The 19,402-nt window shown below is 48.7% G+C and overlaps 2 protein-coding genes across 2 annotated transcripts in view; both read right to left on the bottom strand.

The window, feature by feature from the left end:
• Positions 1 to 5,812, bottom strand: part of LOC137802380 (rootletin-like) — a 32,952-nt gene extending 27,140 nt beyond the window's left edge. The window contains exons 1-4 of the mRNA XM_068600183.1: positions 5,714 to 5,812; positions 4,942 to 5,071; positions 4,460 to 4,633; positions 408 to 4,358 (exon numbers count right to left, since the gene is read on the bottom strand). Of these exons, the coding sequence (XP_068456284.1) occupies positions 408 to 4,358; positions 4,460 to 4,633; positions 4,942 to 5,010 (4,194 nt within the window). The 5' untranslated portion in view covers positions 5,011 to 5,071; positions 5,714 to 5,812. The remainder of the gene's footprint in view (positions 1 to 407; positions 4,359 to 4,459; positions 4,634 to 4,941; positions 5,072 to 5,713) is intronic.
• Positions 5,813 to 6,045: 233 nt separating this feature from the next.
• Positions 6,046 to 19,402, bottom strand: part of syne2b (spectrin repeat containing, nuclear envelope 2b) — a 36,799-nt gene continuing 23,442 nt past the window's right edge. The window contains exons 27-52 of the mRNA XM_068600185.1: positions 18,938 to 19,228; positions 18,143 to 18,738; positions 17,133 to 17,288; positions 16,897 to 17,047; positions 16,480 to 16,638; positions 16,163 to 16,330; positions 15,732 to 15,833; positions 15,446 to 15,646; positions 14,597 to 14,804; positions 13,959 to 14,071; positions 13,649 to 13,851; positions 13,416 to 13,523; positions 12,856 to 13,135; positions 12,416 to 12,745; positions 11,663 to 12,022; positions 10,963 to 11,262; positions 10,046 to 10,273; positions 9,172 to 9,288; positions 8,761 to 9,087; positions 7,770 to 8,102; positions 7,405 to 7,583; positions 6,930 to 7,146; positions 6,738 to 6,836; positions 6,380 to 6,544; positions 6,132 to 6,280; positions 6,046 to 6,079 (exon numbers count right to left, since the gene is read on the bottom strand). Coding sequence (XP_068456286.1) covers positions 6,046 to 6,079; positions 6,132 to 6,280; positions 6,380 to 6,544; positions 6,738 to 6,836; positions 6,930 to 7,146; positions 7,405 to 7,583; positions 7,770 to 8,102; positions 8,761 to 9,087; positions 9,172 to 9,288; positions 10,046 to 10,273; positions 10,963 to 11,262; positions 11,663 to 12,022; positions 12,416 to 12,745; positions 12,856 to 13,135; positions 13,416 to 13,523; positions 13,649 to 13,851; positions 13,959 to 14,071; positions 14,597 to 14,804; positions 15,446 to 15,646; positions 15,732 to 15,833; positions 16,163 to 16,330; positions 16,480 to 16,638; positions 16,897 to 17,047; positions 17,133 to 17,288; positions 18,143 to 18,738; positions 18,938 to 19,228 — 5,574 coding nt within the window. The remainder of the gene's footprint in view (positions 6,080 to 6,131; positions 6,281 to 6,379; positions 6,545 to 6,737; positions 6,837 to 6,929; positions 7,147 to 7,404; positions 7,584 to 7,769; positions 8,103 to 8,760; positions 9,088 to 9,171; positions 9,289 to 10,045; positions 10,274 to 10,962; positions 11,263 to 11,662; positions 12,023 to 12,415; positions 12,746 to 12,855; positions 13,136 to 13,415; positions 13,524 to 13,648; positions 13,852 to 13,958; positions 14,072 to 14,596; positions 14,805 to 15,445; positions 15,647 to 15,731; positions 15,834 to 16,162; positions 16,331 to 16,479; positions 16,639 to 16,896; positions 17,048 to 17,132; positions 17,289 to 18,142; positions 18,739 to 18,937; positions 19,229 to 19,402) is intronic.

The raw sequence follows: 19,402 nt of genomic DNA on the forward strand, positions 1-19,402 counted from the left end.
GATGGCTTCTTACTTTCAGGTTTTTCTATTGTCTGAGTCTGCTCTGTGGGAGTAAAAGCTGGAGACAGTTTCAGATCCTTCAACTGTCTTTTCACTGGTGGAAGTTGACCCTTTTTCACAAAGGCAATGTCAGTAGTTTCAGGAGCATTTCCTGAAGCTAGGTCTTTGTTTTCAGGCTGCATACTCATTTGATTTATATCAATCATTCGTGCCGGTGTCATAACAGATGTGAGTTCATGCTTCTTTACAGTGGCCTGTGTGCCTGGTGTTAAAATCTGAACTTTTTCCCCTTTTGGGGTTTTTTCCAACTCTACAAACCTTTTATCCATGCTGTGGGATGCATCATGCAGGTCTTTTGTGGACACTTTAGCATGCACATCACATTCATTGGCCTTTTCTAGTCTTACCTGTGTGGTTTTCAGGAGCTCTTGTTTAATCTCTGTTTTGCTTGGTTTTACAGAGTCTTGATCAGATAAGCTTACTTCTGTAAATGGTGTCCCTGCTTCACTTGGCTGCACTGCTGCAGAGGCAACCGAGGTGGGTTGATTGGATTTACTCTGAGCCACATCGTCTTGCCTTTCAGTGACAAAGCCTTGCCCTTCTACTCTTGGATCAACGGCAGCCTTTTCTGGCTTAACGTCCGGTGTAGTACTATCTTTATTTTCTTGGGCTCTTTCAGTCTGAATACTTTTTTGAACAATATCTATTCCTGGCTCTTCTGTTCTTCTCACAGATGTGTTTTCATCCAATTCCAGAGGGGTTGGTATATCTAGTTGTAGGATGCGCACTTCCGGCCCCATGTCGATTTTCTCCATGCTAAAAGGTTTTTCACCCAGGTTCTGGGCTACATCATCGACGTCTTTTGTCAAAACCTCAGTGTGCTCTTCTAGCACGTCACGATCCTTGATCATTTGGGGTCTTTCCTGCTCCTTAGGTGGAGTGGAGTACCGTTCAGCCACAACCTTTGCCTCTGGCTGGTCTGGCTTCATCTCCCATGTCTGAGCGAAATCTATTTCAGGCACATCCAGGACCAGATATCTCTTCTGATTTTCATCTGTGTTTTTCCACATGTTGTCTATGACTTCTGACACATCGTGAGTCTCGGTTGAGAGAGGGGGTTGTGTTCGTTCTGATGCCTCTTTAGGTCCAGCATTAGGCTCCTGTAGTTCAGAAAGTGGTCGCACGATGGTGTCCAGAACGCCACCAACAGGAACAGGAAGCTTCTCACATACTGGACTGACGTTGTTAACAGTCGTTTGACTCTCCTCGGCAGATTTCACATTTGATTTATCATCGGCCTTAACTTCTGCGCTCCTAGAATCTAATGAAGACTTCTGGCCGTCAAGCTCTTCCTTGGTCTGAGGCAAACCCACGCTAGTAAGTCCCTTGGACTTTCTTTTGGTTGGTGAAAGCGTTCCTTTTTCCACAACAATCATTTCAGTTGTTGCTGTGGTCATCTCTGGAGTTGAAGGTTGCTTCTGACTGTCAGGTTCTTCTTTGGTCTTTATCAGCTCTGTGGTAGGTTCTGGGGACAGTTTCAGACCCTTTGACTTTATTTTGATTGGTGAAAGATCGGCCTTTTGCACAACAGTAATTTCGGTAGGTGCTGTGATTTTTGGAGTAGAAGATGGTTTCTGACTGTCCGGTGTGTCTATGGGCTTTGTCAGCTCCTCGGTAGCAAGATCTGGGAAAGGTTTCTGACCCTTCGATCTTCTTTTTGTTGGTGAAAGTTGACCCTTTTCCACAAAAGCAATGTCAGTAGTTTCAGTTGTTGCCGTTTCTATTTCTGGAGTTGAAGATGGCTTCTGATTTTCAGGCTTTTCCATGGAATGAGTCTGCTCTGTGGGAGCAACATCTGAGAAAGGTTTCCGACCCTTTGATTTTCTTTTTGTTGGTGAAAGTTTACCCCTTTCCACAAAAGCAATGTCAGTAGTTTCAGATGGTTTTGTGACCACTTCTGGAGTTGAAGATGGCTTCTGACTGTCAAGCTCTTCCTTGGTCTTTTCCAGCTCTGTGGGAGAAAGATCTGGCAACAGTTTCAGACCCTTTGACTTTCTTTTGGTGGGTGAAAGCGTTCCCTTCTCCACAACAGTAACTTCAGTTGCTGTGACCACATCTGGAGTTGAAGATGGCTTTTGACTGTCAGGCTCGTCCGTGGTCTTTTTCAGCTCTGTGGTAGCAAGTTCAGGGGAAACTGTTAGACCCTCTGACTTTCCTTTAGTAGGTGAAAGCGCTCCTTTTTCCACAACAGTACTTTTAGTTGGCCCCGTGACCACATCTGGAGTTGAAGACAATTTACCATTTAGTTCTTTCTTTGGTTTTTCAGGCTCCATATCAGGTGATCTTTGGGTAACAACCGTCTCTGAAGTTGTCGAAACGTCAATATTCTTTGACTTTCTTCTGGCTGGCACAAGCTTTGCTTCTTCCTTAACAACACTTGGATTTTGGTCATTGGGACTCAATGAAGATTTTCGATCTTCAGTTTCTATCTTTGTCTGAGGTGCCTCAGTGTCAGCGAGTTTAAGAGGGACTTCTGTACTCTTGGACTTTCTCTTGGGTGGTACAAGCTTACTTTGTTCAACAACAGCAGTTTTGGCTTGCCCTTGAACAAACTCTGGGGTTGTGGGATCATTTTGAGGTTCTTGTTTTGTCTCCTGAGACTCCACACCTGTAACTCTACCAAAGGTAGACACTGGCTCTGGAACGGTGGCAACCTCAAGACCCTTTGATTTCCTTCTGGTTGGTGTCACTTTAGTTTCTTCCACCACAACAGTTTCATTTTGCTGTCCGGAGCTCAATGTAGGCTTCTGACTTTCAGGCTCTAGCGTAGTCGCTGCCACCTCCTTGCTAGCTTGTTCTAGGGAGGGCTTTCGACCCTCTGATCTTCTTTTGGTTGGGGAAAGCTTTTTTTCTTTCACCACAGTAGTTTTAGCCGGTTCTGTGACCACCTGTGGAGTTGAAGAAGACTTCAGACTGTCAGGTTCTTTCTTCTCATCTCCAGGTTCCACGTCAGTAGTTTGCTGCAACGTTGTGTTCGGTTCAAAACTCTTTGACTTTTGGACCTCCAAACTGGAAGCAGTCCTCTGACTTTCAGGGCCCTCTGGCATCTGTGCTGCATCCTGGTCGAGTGTTGTCGACTTTTGCTTTGGTTGTGACCGACTTTGTTCCAAAACAGCAGTTTTAGTTGAAGCTGGAACAAACTCTGAGGATGAAGACTTCTCAGGATTCTTCACCACACTGGACACCGGCTCTGCAGCAGGAGAAACGTCAAGACCCTTTGACTTCCTCCTGGTTGGTGTAACCTTGGCCTCCTTTTCCGCAACAGCTGCTTCAGTTTGCTCCTTGGATGTCAGTAAAGATGTCGGACTGTCAGTCTTGACCACGGTCGATGTTTTCTCCTGGTTAGAAAATTCTGGGGAAAGTTTTGAACTCTTTGACTTTCTTTTGGTTGGCGAGAGCTTACTTTCTTTCTGTAGGGTCCCCTGAGCATCTTTCTCAGGAGACTTTGGTTGCTCAGCGTCCGTTTCTGTGATAGGCGCTGGAGTCTGCAGAGACATCAGATTTGCAGCATCGGCTTTGATCTGTGCAGGTTTTGCAACGGTAGTCTTCAAGGATGCGTCTGTACTCTTGGACTTTTCACCGTCAGGTCCAAGCCCGGTTTGATCAACAACCGTGGTCTCAGCTTGCTCTGTGACTGACGTGGCTGGCTTGGCTACTTCGAGCACAATGGTTGCGATCTGCTTCGTTTCTTCCACAGCGGCAGTTCCGTAGGGATTTATGGGTGACCCTTGAGCAATAATAGTCTTCACCTCTACCTGAGTCTTGGCAGGCTCTGTGTTAGCGGCCAAGGTCTTGGACTTTCTCCTGGAAGGTACGGGTGTAGATTTCTCACCAACGCCGGGTGCAGACTGCTCAGCGACCTCTTGGATCAAAGCAGGTTCTCCAACAGCGGGTTTCATTGGCCCGGCCACAACCGGCTCAGCTGTGGCATCGAGCTTCATGCTCTTAAACTGTGCGTCTTCAGAAATGTTGTAGCGTTGAGCATTAAAAGGGTCTGAAGGATTGGTTGGACTCTGAGATTTAATTATGGTTTGTTCCGCACCTGTCACTGTTATGTCTCCAATGACCGCTGTCACTGTGGGCTTCAACGTTTTAGGATCAAATTGCAGCTCAGCCGAAACTGACAATTCCTCCTCAATAGGTGTAGATTCTTCTGTTGAGGGAATGTCTTTTTGGAGTTGAACTTGATGCTTTTTGTCAGGCGAGCGCTTGCTTTTCCGCGGCGGCGCCACCGCAGATGTCTTGGGATTACCGAGAAGGACATCAGGCAGCGTTTGTTTACTCTTTGCATCAAGTTCCTTGAGGAGGAAAGAGTAAAATAAAACAGCATTAATTCCTCCAGAGTCTCTCGACTGTTTCTGAAACATAACATTTAATTAATCCCGTATGATTTAAATACCTTTAAGCTCTGGTTGAGAGAAGCCTTTCGTGCGTCTGCTTTTCTGAGTGTGTCTGAACCCTGGCTCAGCAGTTTCTCAGACAAGACGGGCATCAAACAGTCTTTTAGAAACGGCTGGTGGGAAAGCGCCTCCTTCAGGCTCGCCTGCAACTTTTCACCTTCCTCTAAAGTCGCCTGACATCAGGAAGAAAAGAAAAAGTGTTTTGGTGATGAAAAATCTGTGTTTGTGCGTGAAATGTCCTAAAATCCTTTATAAAACAATATTTAAACCACGGAAATATGCTCAATTAGACTCAAGATTTTACACAAATCCCCCAAATCTATTCTGCTCTGTGGTATATTTTACATAATTTGACTTTTATGATAGTTATGGGTAACATTGTAAAAGAATGAATGACACAATTCATTTGCAACATCTGCATTTAATCGTACACATGTTGACTGAAACAACAAAAACAGTAAGAGTATTAAAAGACAGAAACCTGGACAGAAGAACTGGACTGAGGCGGGTTGCTGTGGTTCCATTCCTGCAGGCCGTGCAGACAGTCCATCAGACAGCGAGCTGTGTTTGTAGAGCAGGTTTCCCGATGCTCACTCAGCCGGGACTTCAGACTGTCGACACAATTTAAATCGCATTTATTGCATATACACATATCATTTTGCATGGTACCTGCATGCATTTTACTCTGACAAAGATATGAAAACAGGCTAAAAATGCACTTTCTTTCTGCATAAAAACAGTGCAAAAAGATCAACTGCAAGCAGCAGAACAGATTAGCACAAAAATAAGTCATCTTGTTTAGCTCAAGGAGCCGGGCATTAGAGGACAGGAAATCTTTGGAATTTTGCGCTTTCATGTCACTGATTAAGAGCAGAAGGATCCACTACGGCATGTTTCTGGTATGCGAGAATAATTGGAAAACTAAATTGAAATGGAGGGATAACAGCTGAGGATTTGTCGTGTAGAAATGAGCTATATATATATATATATATATATATATATATATATATATATATATATATATATATATATATATATATATATATATTTTATATAATACCCTTAATGGTCCTAATTGCCCAAATCAGACCATTGGGACCAAATGGAGCCGTTGGGGTTTATGGGCTATTTGCATGCTATTTGAATGCTAATTGTTTTTTCTCATGTACCAAACCATATATTTCACTTGTATATTACTTAAGATGTTTAATACATCCGAAGACATGGTTTTTGAGTTGGTTAAGAGGCGCTACCTGTCGTGTTGCTGGCACGAGGACTTCACCACGCTCAGGATTTCTGTCGGCAGCTCGTCGGCGGCAGGTGTGTCCTTGACCTCCTGGTGAAGGTCGTGAACCTTCACACCCAAGTCGTTCAGCGACTTCTCGCAGTTCTAACGGAGAGAAAGACAACGATGCCACATTAGTCCACGCGTAGGTGGTTTTTGGGTCGTGGGTGAGCGGAGCGGTACAGACCTGCAGGCTGCTCCAGTGCTGCTGGAGCTGAGCGATGTTGTTCTGCGGCTCGCTGTAGCCGAGCGCCTGGTCCAGCGAGCGCAGCTCCCACTGCAGGGCGGCGGCCCGCTCCTTCAGGCCCGTCGCCCTCTTCGCCAGCTGGCCGTCCTGCTCCCGCAGCCGCGCCTCGCAGGCCGCCAGGCGCTCCCTCACCGCCTGCCCCGAGGCGGCGCAGAGGTCGTGGAGGTGGCCGACCTCCAGGGTCAGGGCGTCCCGACCTCCGGGGGTGCAGCGGGTCAGCAGACTGTCTCTGGCGGAGTCCAGCTCCTTCATGTCCCGCTGCTCCCTGTCCACCGTCTGGAGCAGAGCCTGGTGAAGGGGCAGGGGAAACAAGGAGAGCCAGATCATTAGAAACTGAAATCGGTGGTTCTCTCAAGAACCCGTTCTGCATGTGCCCTCTGCGCTGACCTTCAGCGTGTTGACGGCGTTGTGCAGAGACAGCCGGTCCTCTGGAGGAGCTCCCTGAGCTTTGACGTGCTCCCTCAGCCAGTCCTGGGCCACTCCGTGCTGCTCCACCAGCTGCGTGCACTGCCTCTCCGCCTGGATGCCGCGCTCCAGCTCCACCACCGCGTCCTGGAAACAGCAGGACGCGTTCACAGGGAAGCCTTTCAAACATGCGTGTGCTTTGATTTATGAAAGGAGGCTGGAGGGAACCCAACGGAGTGGGAGGGGAGAGGACGATGTGGTGCTAAACACAGCTTAGCTTCCCAGTGTTATAAAGATACTGGCTGATAATGTCCCATGAGACGCCTCGTGTCCTGCTCACCGTGAGCTCCTTCAGCAGAGGAGGGATGGACTCCTCCTTGGCGGCCCAGGTCGGATCCGACCAGCCGGGGTCCTTTGTGATCTCCAGCAGCTCCGCCTCCTGGAGGAGAGCATTTACGACGCATGGCGTGTTAGAGCACGCTCCTTCAGCTTTATTTAAGTCTGTGAAAACAGCACGAGGGTCGTTCGTTACCTTCGTGCGGACGCCCGCGAGCATGGAGGCCAGCGCCGCGCTCTGGTCCAGCAGGGTGCGGGCCTGCTCCACCGCCTGCCTGCGCTCCCCGAGGCCCGGCCAGGGGAAGACGCGCGGCAGGCCGGACGCCTGCTTCTGGAACTCGGACAGACGGGTCTCGGCCTGGCCTCGCTGGTACTGACAGGACACCATGCGCTCCACCACGCCCTGCAGCTCCCTGCCGGGGGGACAGAAGGTCAAAAGGTCAACATTGGACCGACTTTCACCACTAGTTGTCGCACTGGACTGAGTGGAAAATAAGGAGACGTGATCTTTCTAGTAAAAAAAACAACTTCACATTAAAAAAATCATAAAAAATGAAGAAACAAAGAATGAAAAAGTATAAAGACAATATGGAAACATGTACATTGATATAATAAGGGAAAACAGACTGACGGTTTCCCCTTAAAGAAGCTAAAGAAGCAGCGTCCTGCACCTCTGTGTCTCCTCGGCGGCCTGCAGCACCGCCCTCCACTGCCGCTCGCCGTCCTCCACCGTCTTCTCCACCTCCAGCTTCCTGTCGTCCTGCAGCTCGCTCTGCTCGCACAGACTCTCCGCTCGTCTCCTCAGCTCCATCACCTGAGCCTCGCCCCTGGACTTGGAGCTCAAGATGGCCTAAAGACACGACGATGGACTGTTTTATGAGACGTACGATGCTTTGCGAAAGCTGATTCAAGACATGGGTCAAAACCGACCCGTTAGCACAAGAGATGCTCACAGAAAGCTAACACAAGAAGAAGGTTAAATCTAGGGTAGTGTGAACCATAACATGTAGTAGCAAAGCTCATATTTGAGTGCTACCTGGGCCGTGTTCAGCCGGTCCTCTATCTGCGCCTGGCTGCCCCGGGCGCCGCTCCCTCTGGATCCGGCCTGCTGCTGCAGCTTCGTCACCCAGCTGTTGGTGCTCGCCGCTCTGGTGCGGAACGCCTCCAGCTCCCGGGCCAGCGAGTATTGCACCTCGGCTTTCTTCAGGGTGCTCTCGGCGGCCTGCAGCACCGTGGTCCACTGCTCCTCGGAGTCCCGGACCGCCCGCCTGGCCTCCTCCTCCAGCTCCTCCTGGTCGGACAGACTCTGGCTCTGCCTCCTCAGCTCCGACAGCTTGGAGTCGCCCTCCGGCTTTCGGCTCAGGATGGTCTGAGGGAACGGAAATCACGCTCTTTATTTAACGGAAGAGACACTGTGCACAAGCCGGGGAGTAAATTATGGACCCGCATTTTGTTGTGAATGTCGTGTTGAACATCCAGTGATGGAAGTCATCGGTCTGGTTGAGACATTTTAATAAAATGAGGAACCAACGAGGGAAGGGTTCATACGCCAATGGACTTCCATGACTTTAAACCAATTTTCTTTGACTTTTAACCAATTTTCTATGACTTTAAAACAAATTTCATGACTTTTTCTTGACTTTTACCCAATTTTCCATAACTTTAAACCAATTTTCCATGACTTAAAACCAATTTTCCATAACTTGAAACCAATTTTCCATGACTTGAAACCAATTTTCCATGACTTGAAACCAATTTTCCATGACTTGAAACAAATTTTCCATGACTTAAAACCAATTTTCCATGACTTTTAACCAATTTTCCATGACTTAAAACCATGAATTTTCCATGACTTTTAACCAATTTTCTATGACTTTTAACCAATTTTCCATGACCTAAAACCAATTTTACATGATTTTAAACCAAATTAAAAATAAACTACAAACCATTCATCGTTGGTGGTTCAACATGGAGATTTAAAAAGCGAAGGGATTCGCACACATTCGCGTGTCATTGCTCCCGCTGACCTGTGCGGTGCTGATGGTCTCCTCTGGGTCGGTCTGACTCTCCAGGGCGACCAGGCTCTGCTGCTTGTCCTGCAGCCAGGCTCTGGCGTCGTCCCTCGCGGCCTCGTAGTCCTTCATCCGGCCCTCCATGGCGCACTGCTTGTCGGCGCCGTCCGCGGCTTCTCTGGCGTCCCGCAGGATCCTCGTCCAGCGCTCCTCGACGGCGTCGACTTGGCGCTGGACGTCTTGCCGCTGGGCGTCCGTGAGGTCCTGGCCGCCGGCGCTCTGGGCTCGCGTCCTGAGCGCCTGCAGCTTGGCGTCTCCTTCAGCTCTGGAGCTCAGGAGTGTCTGGGGGACGAGAGGCGTCAAAGTCACGGATATCGTCTGGTGGTTATTAGCATCATTAGCGTCGTCGTCGCTCCGTCGGCTGACCTGAGCGGTGCGCCGCCTGTCCTCCGCTTTGCTTTGGCTCTCCAGAGAGTCCAGCTGTTGTTGGAGAGACGTCAGCCAGCTGCTGGCGTCCTGCTGCTGGCTGTCGAACCCGCTCAGCTGGAGAGAGAGAGAGAGAGAGAGAGAGAGAGAGAGAGAGAGAGAGAGAGAGAGAGAGAGAGAACATCTTGGTTAGGTGCTTTCAATGGATCAATTATAACAGGAGGTGGGCGGGGTAGATAAAGATGGATAATGTTTTGTAGGTTTAGAAGATGCTTTTCTGTGTGAAGGACGACAAAAAGGTGTTTCTCTCCAACACAGGGTTCATACACATTCAGACCAATGGATTTCTATGACTTTAAACCAATTAAACCAAATTTCCATGACTTTTCTATTACTTTAAACCATTGTTCCAGGACTTTTAACCAAATTTCCATGACAATAACTAAAATTTCCATAACTTTAAAACAATGTTTCATGACTTTAAACCAGTTAAACCAAATTTCCATGACTTTAAACCAAATGTCCATGAGCAAACATTGTGTGAAATCTGTGTGTAAGCAGTAAAAAGTGATAAAATGTAGTATTTAAACTAACAATGAGGATTCAAAGCATACAGTAAACCTTAAATGACCCAAATGAATGAGAGACAATAGTTTGATTAAAAGAATAAACATTCATATAGATGCCTGTACGTATGCTGCTGATATTTTGAGCCTCTTTCTTTTAAAAGCAGCTTCATTATTTCAAACTCAGCATGAATGAACGTCATGAACACATGAATATAACACATTCCAGGTTTTCCATGACCGTAAAGAAGCCTGTACAACAGTGGACAGGATCACAGCCTTCGGGGGTAGAAAGTCCGTTCTCTCACCTCCGACGTTCTCCTCTCGGCCTTCTGGGTAATCTCGTTGGCGGCGGCGCCTTCCACCTGCTTGGCGGCCAGCAGCACCGTCCTCCACTGCTCCTCCGTGTCGCGGATGGTCTTCTGGACGTGGATCTTCCGGCCCTGGTCGACGTCCCGGTGGTCGCACAGGCTCTGGCCCCGCCTCCTCAGGTTGTTCACCGTGCAGTCGCCGTCGGGTTTGGAGCTCAAGATGTTCTGCCGGCAAGACACGCAGCGTTCGTTTAACGCGACGTATCATTCATTCAAACAGTTAAAAATGAGAGTTTGTGTTTGGTTGTGTTGACGATCGATCAACAATATTTCTACAGATCCCAACAGACGTCCTAAAAGGTGTGTTTTGCAACTTTTTCACGCATTGAAATGTCTAAAATCGTCTTATATTTTGTTGAGTTATGTGCTTTATTGTGAAGCAAACGGTCCGGTTGTGCACTCAATCTAATAATCTAACAAATGTGTTTAATGTATGTATTTGTACGGTAAAGTCTTAGGAAGAAAATGTATATCTGCAAAAAAAAAAAAACACTTTTAAAAAGATATTTTGATCATAACTATAAACATCCAGCATAAGTATGAGCCAGATTCCCCAAAAATGGCTCCTTGAGCGATCCCCAAGTTGTTCAAACTGTATAGTTTAGGGCTTTAACAACAGCCCACATACTAATAAGACACATTTTTGCAAAGATTAGAAACTAAAGAATCTAAATCTGTCACAAAAAAATGACAAAACAACAAAGCATTGTGGTAATACGACGGAGTTTCAGTAAAAAAAAACTGTGTTGTGTGGTTCAAAAATGGAAAAATGACGTATTTGATGGCAAAACACTGTCTGAGTGGTGCATGCTGGGACTTTAAATGCTGGTCGGTTTAGTAGACGGTGAGCAGACCTGAGCTGAGTGGCGCCTCTCGTCCGGCGGCGTGTGCTCGCCCACGGCCTGCAGCTGCCGCTGCCGGTCTCTGATCCACGACTGAGTGTTTCTGGTCTGCGCGTCGAAGTCGTCCGACAGCGTCCGCAGCTCCGCCTGGCCGGCGGCCTGCAGGACGCTCGCCCAGCGCTGCGCCGCGTCTTTCGCCGACTGCCGAACCTCCAGTTTCCCGCTCTCCTGCAGGCGCTCGCACAGGGCGTCGGCTCGCGTCGTCAGGTGGAGCACCTTGGACTCGCCCTCGGGTTTGGAGGTCAAAACAGCCTGAAGGTCACAGAAACGGTGGAGCCGGGGATTAGTTTGTGTTCTTTGTGGTGTCGAAAACCAACAGATTAAGGGATTGGAACCAAGTCTGATCACAGAAAATGACAAAATCTAGATCGGCATCGAGCTGGGGCTGGTCTCGCTACCTTCGGCGGTTGTCGCGGAGCGAGCAGGGAGCTAGCGGGGAACTAGCAGCAGAGCTAGCTAGCTAGCTACAGCGGGGAGCTAGCTGGGACACCCACCGAAGGTAGTAGCGGCTCGTAACCCGACTTTTAGGATAATGCGAATTCAGGTGTGAGCTTTTTTTCCAACTGTATTATTTTATCAAATCTCTCAGAGTATAAAATTAGTCCTGAGACTAATTTTATAAAAGCTGATCCATCTGGGATCGTGATCTCACCTGTGTGACCTGCAACCTTTCTTCAAACGGCATGTGACTCCCGAGGGACATCAGCTTCTGCTTCTGCTCCTGGATCCAGGCCCGGACGCCGTCGCTCTCGCTTTTGAACACGTCCACGTCCCCCTTGGCGGCAGTTTGAGCTTCAGCTTTGGCCTCGGCTTTAGCTTCAGCCTCGGCCTCGGCGAGCGCCTCCTCGGCCTCCCGCAGCACGTTCCTCCACCGCTCCTCCGTCTGTTCGACCGCGTCCTGGAGCTCTCGTCTCTCGCTGTGGTCCAGGCCCGGCTCGCCACACAGACTCTGGACCCGTTGTTTCAGATCCCCGAGCTTTGAATCTCCTTCAGGTCTGGAGCTCAGAGCGGCCTGCAGAGAACAAATATCACAGGGTTCATGCACATTTGGACCAATGGATTTCTATGACTTTAAAACAATTTTATATGACTTTGAACCAAATTTCCATGACTGTAAATCAATTTTCCATGACTTTAAACAATTTTTTCATGTCTTTAAAACAATTTTTCATGACTTTAAAACAATTTTTCATGACTTTCAAAGAATTTTCCATGTCTTTAAAACAATTTGTAATGACATTAAAACAATTTTTCATGACTTTAAAATAATTTTCCATGACTTTTCCAGGTTTTCCATGACCATATAAGAACCCTGACTTTCCCTTCAGGAGACCCCTTTGCCTCAAAAGCCTTCATGAGATGATCTAAAACACACTTCACCATCTGCTGCACTTTCTCAGCTTACCTTTGCAACCTGGAGCTTTCCTTGAACTGGGATGCGACCGCCGAGCGACTGGATGCTGTGCTCCTGGTCTCCGATCCAGGACCGGACCGCTTCATTCTGGGCTTTGACGGCGTCCAGGTCTTTGTCGAGCGCCGCTCGCGTTTCCTCCTCGCCGAGCCTCCCCTCGGCCGTCCGCAGGGCCGTCCTCCACTGCTCCTCCGTTTCTCTCAACGCCTGTTGAACTTCCTGTTTCCTGCTCGGCTCCAGCTCCTCCCGCTCACACAGACTTTCACTTTGTCTCCTCATCTCGTTCACTTTCGAGTCTCCCTCTGGTTTGGAGTCCAGGACGGCCTGCGGACGAGGACAGAAGAGAAAGATGATGAGAACTTCAGGGAGAGGAAATGAAGTGCTATGTAGATATTGGAAGTACGAATTCAAGCATGCGAGTCTCCAGAATCCACCTGCGCCGCCTGCTTCGTCTCCTCCTTCTGGGCGTCTCCGGTCGAGGCGCCGCGGGGTCGAGCGAGGTCGGCGATCCAGGCCCGGGTGCTCTCGGCCCGGCCGGCGAAGCGCTCGCACTCCCCCTCCAGCGCGGCGTGGGCGTCGGCTCGGCCCTGCAGGCGGCCCTGCAGGTTCCTGTAGCGCTGGATCAGGTTGTCCCCGTCCTTCAGGAGGACTTCGGTTCGGACGCCCTGCGAGCGCAGCGACGCCAACAGATGCCCGAGGTCGTCCGCTCGGCCACTGGAACGACAACAGGAGGGGTGAGAGAAGATAGATGGGAAAACACCGGGCACAGAAAACACGGCTTCCTGCTCTAGATTTGATGTGAATTAGCTAATTATGAATATAAAGCCCAACAAATTATCACAGATTTATTAATAATGGCCGACATGTTTCACAGGTTGTATGATTTTAACATCTTGTTTAAATGCATTTGTGTTTTTTAGTCATAATTATCGGATGTAATCTTTGATCTTGTCACAGCGTGACGGCGTCTCCGGGCCTCAGGAGGAACGCTCACCTCTCGTCCTGGAGGTCTTTCAGGAGAAGTTTGACGTTGTGCGACTCCGCGGACTGTTTCTCTTTGTTCTGTAGCCACTCGCTGAAGCTGCTGTGCTGCTTCTGCAGACTGGGGAGCACAAATAAATCACACTTTGCACATCATTTTGTAAGCTTCCTGCTCAAAAAACAGGGAAGATTTTACGCTTTGTCGTGTTCACTTTGCAGACGTGAGCAGTTGATCCAAAGTCCTACCTGTTCAGGTCGCTGAGGAGCGGCTCCAGCTGCTGCTGCCGGTTGAGGCAGTGCGCCCTGAACGTTCCCACCTCCTTCTGCTGCTCCGCCAGCCAGTCGCTTATCTCGGAGAGCTGCTGAGGAGGAACCTGCGTGCCGCCTCGCTGCAGCTGCTCCTTCAGCTGCTCCAGACGTCTCTCTGCGTCCTTCGACTTTAGGAACGCCTGATGGGACGAGAGAGAGAGAGAGAGAGAGACACACCGTGAGGACCGATCACCTCCGTGAGGACCGATCGCCACCCGGCACGTCAACGTGCAGACACTCCACTCACAGCGAGTCTCTGCAGGGACGTTTCCACGTCTGCTCGGCTCTCTGGTTGCTCGAAGCACTCGTTGACGGACAGCTGCAGGTCCTGGAACCACACCTCAAACGACTGCCTTTCATCTGGAGAAAAATATGAAAAAAATTAACCTATGGTGACAAAACAAAATTCATGCTAAGGGTAATATAATTTAAAAACATAAGTAAATTAAATAAATTAACTTATGGTGACAAAACATGATTCGTGCTATAGGTGATATAATTAATGAATGAAATAATTAAAATAATAAAATACATAAGATAAATAAAATATATGCAATCCATTTAATAAAACAAATATGAAAAATATAAATAAAGGTGCACTTATTTGTAAAAAAAATAAATATGTATGCTAATAATAAAAATATTAACTTTATTTATAGAGCATTTTTTGAATTTTTTGAATTTTTGTGTTGCATTGTGGGAGGAAGCCTGAGAAAAAATAATGTAATTGACAATTTTTTTAATCCTTAAAAAAAAAAAATGTACAAAAAAAATATAGAATTTATAGAGCATTTCAGTTGTGGGCTGAAGCCGGAGCCGCAGACTGCTCTTGTCAGATATAAATTGGATTTTATTTCCCACCATCCACTCCAACAGGAGGCTCACCTGTGAGGACCTTGAGCAGGCCCTTGTCCTTCTCCTCTTCCTTCAGCTGGATCATGTCCTTGGTGCGGGCGATGGCCTCCTCCAGCCGGCTGCCGTCGGCAGACAGCGCCTCCAGCAGCTGAGGACTGGCCACCTTGGAAACCAGACCCACCTCGGCGAGCACGGCCTCGGCCTGCTGCTCCTGAGCCTCCAGGTCGGCACGCGCCCGCTGGTAGAGGACGAGGGATCAAACCGCCGGGTGAGAGAGATGCTCGCAGAGTCACAGTAAAACTCCCCTCGTGTGAACACATTTCAAATATGTTGAGGCGTGACGCTGACGTCGCGATACGAGACTAGAAATCACCCGAGAAAGTTATCTTTTCCTGGTTTTAAAGGCTGCATTCTGTCACTAATAATATTATTTTTACCGTAAAAGTTGAGTTACAAGCCGCTAATACCTTCGCAAGCGCTTCTGCTAGCGCCCCGCTGCTGCTGCTCACTACTAGAGGGGAGCTAGCGGTGGACTAGCAGCAGTGCTAACTGGCTACAGCGGGGAGCTAGCGGGGTCACCCACCGAAGGTATTAGCGGCTTGTAACTCGACTTTTAGGGAAGTCACTATATCCACGTTACTTACTCAAAAATGTCATCTCTTTGAGTAAATATTAAGTACTATCTTTGAGTTAATAGTAAATATTCAGTAATTAATTTTGAATAATGATTACAAATGAGCTCAAAACTTTTTTATGAATAACATCTTGTATTAATATTGTCATATCCCCAAGACGGTGTCCAAGATGTATGATATTAATGTCATAACCACATGTTTAGGAAAGGCCTGCAACATGCAGCGAGTTCAACCAGCGGCGTACCTGGATCTGCTCTCTGAACGTTGCTTCTGTCGCGTCCACTTTGCTGACGGAGCCCTGGACGCCCTCCACGGCCGACTGGCACTCCTCCATCTTCTCGGCCAGGTGCTTCTTCACGGCGACCAGCTCCTCGAAGACGTCGGTGCAGTCGGCAAACAGCTCCTTCACCTGCTCCATCCTCTTCCTCAGCTGGGTTTCCGTCACCTAGTCGGAGCGCCGTGAAGGCGGCAGTGTGAGCGTCGAACGTGGACGTCGAGCAGAAGCGAGAGAAGCGACGGCTCGGACTCACCTGCAGCTCCAGCGGGGACTCGGGACTCTGCAGCATCTTCTGGATCTCGACCGACTTCTTGTGGAAATGCTCCACGTTGTCCTCGTTGGCGTGGATCTCATCCTGCAGGGCAAACAAACAGATGTTTAGGTACAAATGTATTGAAGAGATGTGTTCTAATACGCCTCAGTAATAGTCAGGTCACACAACAAGCTTTTATTTATTTATATGATTCAGTTAACATTATTTTTTTTTTAATTTGAGGGGTATCCTGACAAAGAAAAGGCCCAGAGGCCCACACCAAAAATATTAAAACAACCAAGAATATGGTTATGGATAAGGAAGTCTAACAAGGTAGCCAAGAGATGAGAAACACATGAGATGCTAACAGAAAGCTAACACAAGAGGAAGGTTAAGGGAGAAATGTCCATCTCGAGCACTGGGAGTCGTACCCTCATGGCGAGGACCTGCTGCTCGTTGTGGAAGGGGTGGCTCTCTGAGAACATGGACAGTTTGGCTCCGGCCCAGCCGTCCACCTCCTCCCCGAGCATGAGCTGCTTGTCCCACAGCTCCAGCCCCACCTGCAGGTTGTCCATGTAGGCATCCGTCTTCTCCGTCACCTGCGAGAAAGCCAACCGCATTCAGTCGAGTTCAAGATCCCGAAACGAGACCTCGCTATCGAACGCCCCGTATAAAGCTAATGTGATTCTTGAATCGTGAATCTTTCTCGTGTTTTAAACATTTAAAGAGCGCTATCTAGATGTCTCACATCCAGCCAGTTGTCCATGAGCGCGTCGGCCTCGGCTTCGAAGGGCGTCTCGCTGCAGTCGGGGAACTTCTTCAGTTGGGTCTGCAGCTGCCTGCACACAGCCCTCAGCTCGTCCATGTGCACCCCGACACCCCCGAGCCCCTGCTTCACCTCACGGACCTGCACACACACACACGTGTGAACATACAGAGCACACAGAAAAATCAACGTTTGACACGGACAGAAGCCTCTTGGGATTTTATATTATTGTGGCCCTGATTTTCATGTTTAATTTGATAACTAACATGTTTTTTTCTTGATTTGTACCATGTGACCTGATATAAAAGGGTCCGCTAATTAAGCCGCATTTCGCCGCGTCCACTCATAACTTGACAAACACTTCCTGCAAAGGAAGCCGCGTTTCCTTCGTGCACGAACCCGAACGATGCTCCTCTGCAGGTTGTCCTTGCTCAGGTAGGAGGCCTGCTCGCTGATGGTCTGCTCGGCCTTCTGCATGGTGTTGCTCATCTGCGTGCGGCAGCTCTGGAACGTCTTCAGAAGCTCCAGCGTGGCGCCGCACTGCTTCTTCCTGATGGAGGGAGGGAAACCACAGCTTAGAGTCTCCCCTCTGCTGCACCAGCCATCTAAACAGTTGATGTGACCACTGTGCCCACCTGTCAGAGAAAGCTCTCTGCACCTCCTTCCACTGGGTCTCCAGCTCCTCCAGGAGGTGCTCTTCTCCTCCCTGCTTCTCGTGGAGCTCCCGGAGGTTCTGGAGCTCCGAGCGCTGAGTCTGCAGCTGAGCCTCCAAGTCCGACAGCGCACGGAGCCTGAGCGACATGACGGGTTATTCATCAGGAAACCAGGCTGTTCACTCTGCAGGTGCATGTCTTTATGAGACTTATAGACTCTGAAACACCTCGTGAGAGCCAACTCTGCACACACAACACACTCAAATTTATAAGAATGTCACACACACACACACACACACACACACATACAAGCACGCACACGCTAGATTTAACAATTTTCAGACTATTTTAGACACTTAATATAGTATATTATATTGTAATTTATCATCAAGGAGATGCTGGGAGATATATATATAATATAATATACCTTTACATTACTGTAAATGAATACATAAACTGTTTATAAATACACAGTATTAGGTGTATAATAAATAACAGGCCTACATACAGAGTATAGAAGAATGTTTTTTTTTCTGATTGGAATCTATATACATACAATTTAACTGGATAATATTCCCAATATATATATTATGGAACAATATAGTGTTGTTCCATAATCCAGGAACAACACTGAGGACAAACCTATTTATTACTGCTATTCAACACTTTTTAAAAAACTGTATCAAATACCTTTCTTGTACATATACCACCATATGTATCGTGTTTTCATACTTAATATTTTTTCTCTTTCTTATAATAGTGTGTTTTTATTTCCAGAACTGTTGAAAAATAGGATTTAGAATAAAAATAAAAAGTGTCTGGACTGTTGGTTGAGGCACAAAATGGCAAAATAAAAAACCTTGAAAATGAAAAATAAACGTTTTTGTGTCAATTATTGTTCTAAGACAAAAAATTAGAATCAGCATGTCAGACTTAAAAAAAAAAATCTGAATCTGCAAGGAAAATTGCAACCGAGGGAGAAAGCGCTGCACCTGTGCTGCACAGCGGGGATGGTGGGCTCCTTCAGGCCTTGGCTCTCCACGCTCTCCTGCAGCGCCCTCAGCTCCCCCAGCAGCGTCCTCTTCCTCAGGCCCAGCGACTTGCTCTGCGTCTCCTTCTGCAGGCCCCTCTGCTGGCCGGCCAGCCCGCCGTCCGCCCCCTCCAGCCGGGACAGCAGGGTCGTCACCATGTCCAGGCAGGAGGCCGGCACGCCCTCCCTGGTGACGGTCAGCCGGGCGCCCTGCAGCAGCGCGTCCAGCTGCGGCGCCTTCTCCTTCAGGCTGTCCACGCTCTGCCGGATCAGGGCCAGCTTGGAGCGGCGGTCCTGCAGCACCGCGGCGTCGCCGCAGGGGGCGCCCTGGACCCCCGAGACGTCTTCGTCCACGGTGCGCAGGGACATGAGGAAGCGGTCGAGGGCGCGGGCGGCCGCCTCGCTCTTGCGGACCTGCTGCCGCAGCTGATCCAGGCTGGCTCTGTGAGTCTCCACCTCGCGGGACAGAGGGAGGCAGTCCCTGGGGTCCAGGTCACTGGACTCGGGGTCCAGACGGGACAGCTGGTCCAGCTCGCTCTGGATGTTGTCGTCCAGCTCCTGTCGCAGAAGGAAAACAGTCACTCACATGGAAGTTTAAATCATAAAATTCCCTTGGATCAATTCGGCTTCATGAACTATATTTAATAGAATTCAGTTCTTGCAAACCCTCCTAGTAAATCTCATTTAATCAGATCCGTTGCATCCTTTACTTCTGTGAGACTGGAAACACAGAACGTATTCCCGGCGGAGGAGATACCTTGATGTCTTTCAGGATGTTGGTGTTGGCCAGCGTGAAGGCGGTGATGTCTTTGGGCTGCCTCAGGTAGCGGTCCAGGCGGTCGGTGAAGTCCACCATGTGGTTCTCGGTGGAGTCGATCTGCCGGAGGGCGTCGCCCAGCGAGCTGCCCCTCCTCTGGAGTTTGGACTGCTGGCCGCGCCACTGCTCCCCCAGCTCCGCCTTCTCCTGCTCCAGGCCAGTGGTGCCGCTCAACTGGGAGCACTGGTTCGCGTACTCGGACCACAGAGACTCTGTCTCCTGCCTCAAGAACTGGGAAAGAGGGAGTTCAACTCGAGGTTACTGTCATGTCATATGTATAGAAGTCTATGCTTCATGCGTTAAACCTGCATTCTCTCTCCTGACCACCAGGGGGCGACTCCTCTGGTTGTATAGAAGTCTATGCAGTTTATGGTCTATATCTAAAGCTGATGCACGTGCTCATGC

The sequence above is a fragment of the Clinocottus analis genome, unplaced genomic scaffold (genome assembly GCF_023055335.1).
Source record: "Clinocottus analis isolate CAN_PGR_092001 unplaced genomic scaffold, fCliAna1.0.p SCAF_5, whole genome shotgun sequence".
Taxonomy (NCBI): domain Eukaryota; kingdom Metazoa; phylum Chordata; class Actinopteri; order Perciformes; family Cottidae; genus Clinocottus; species Clinocottus analis.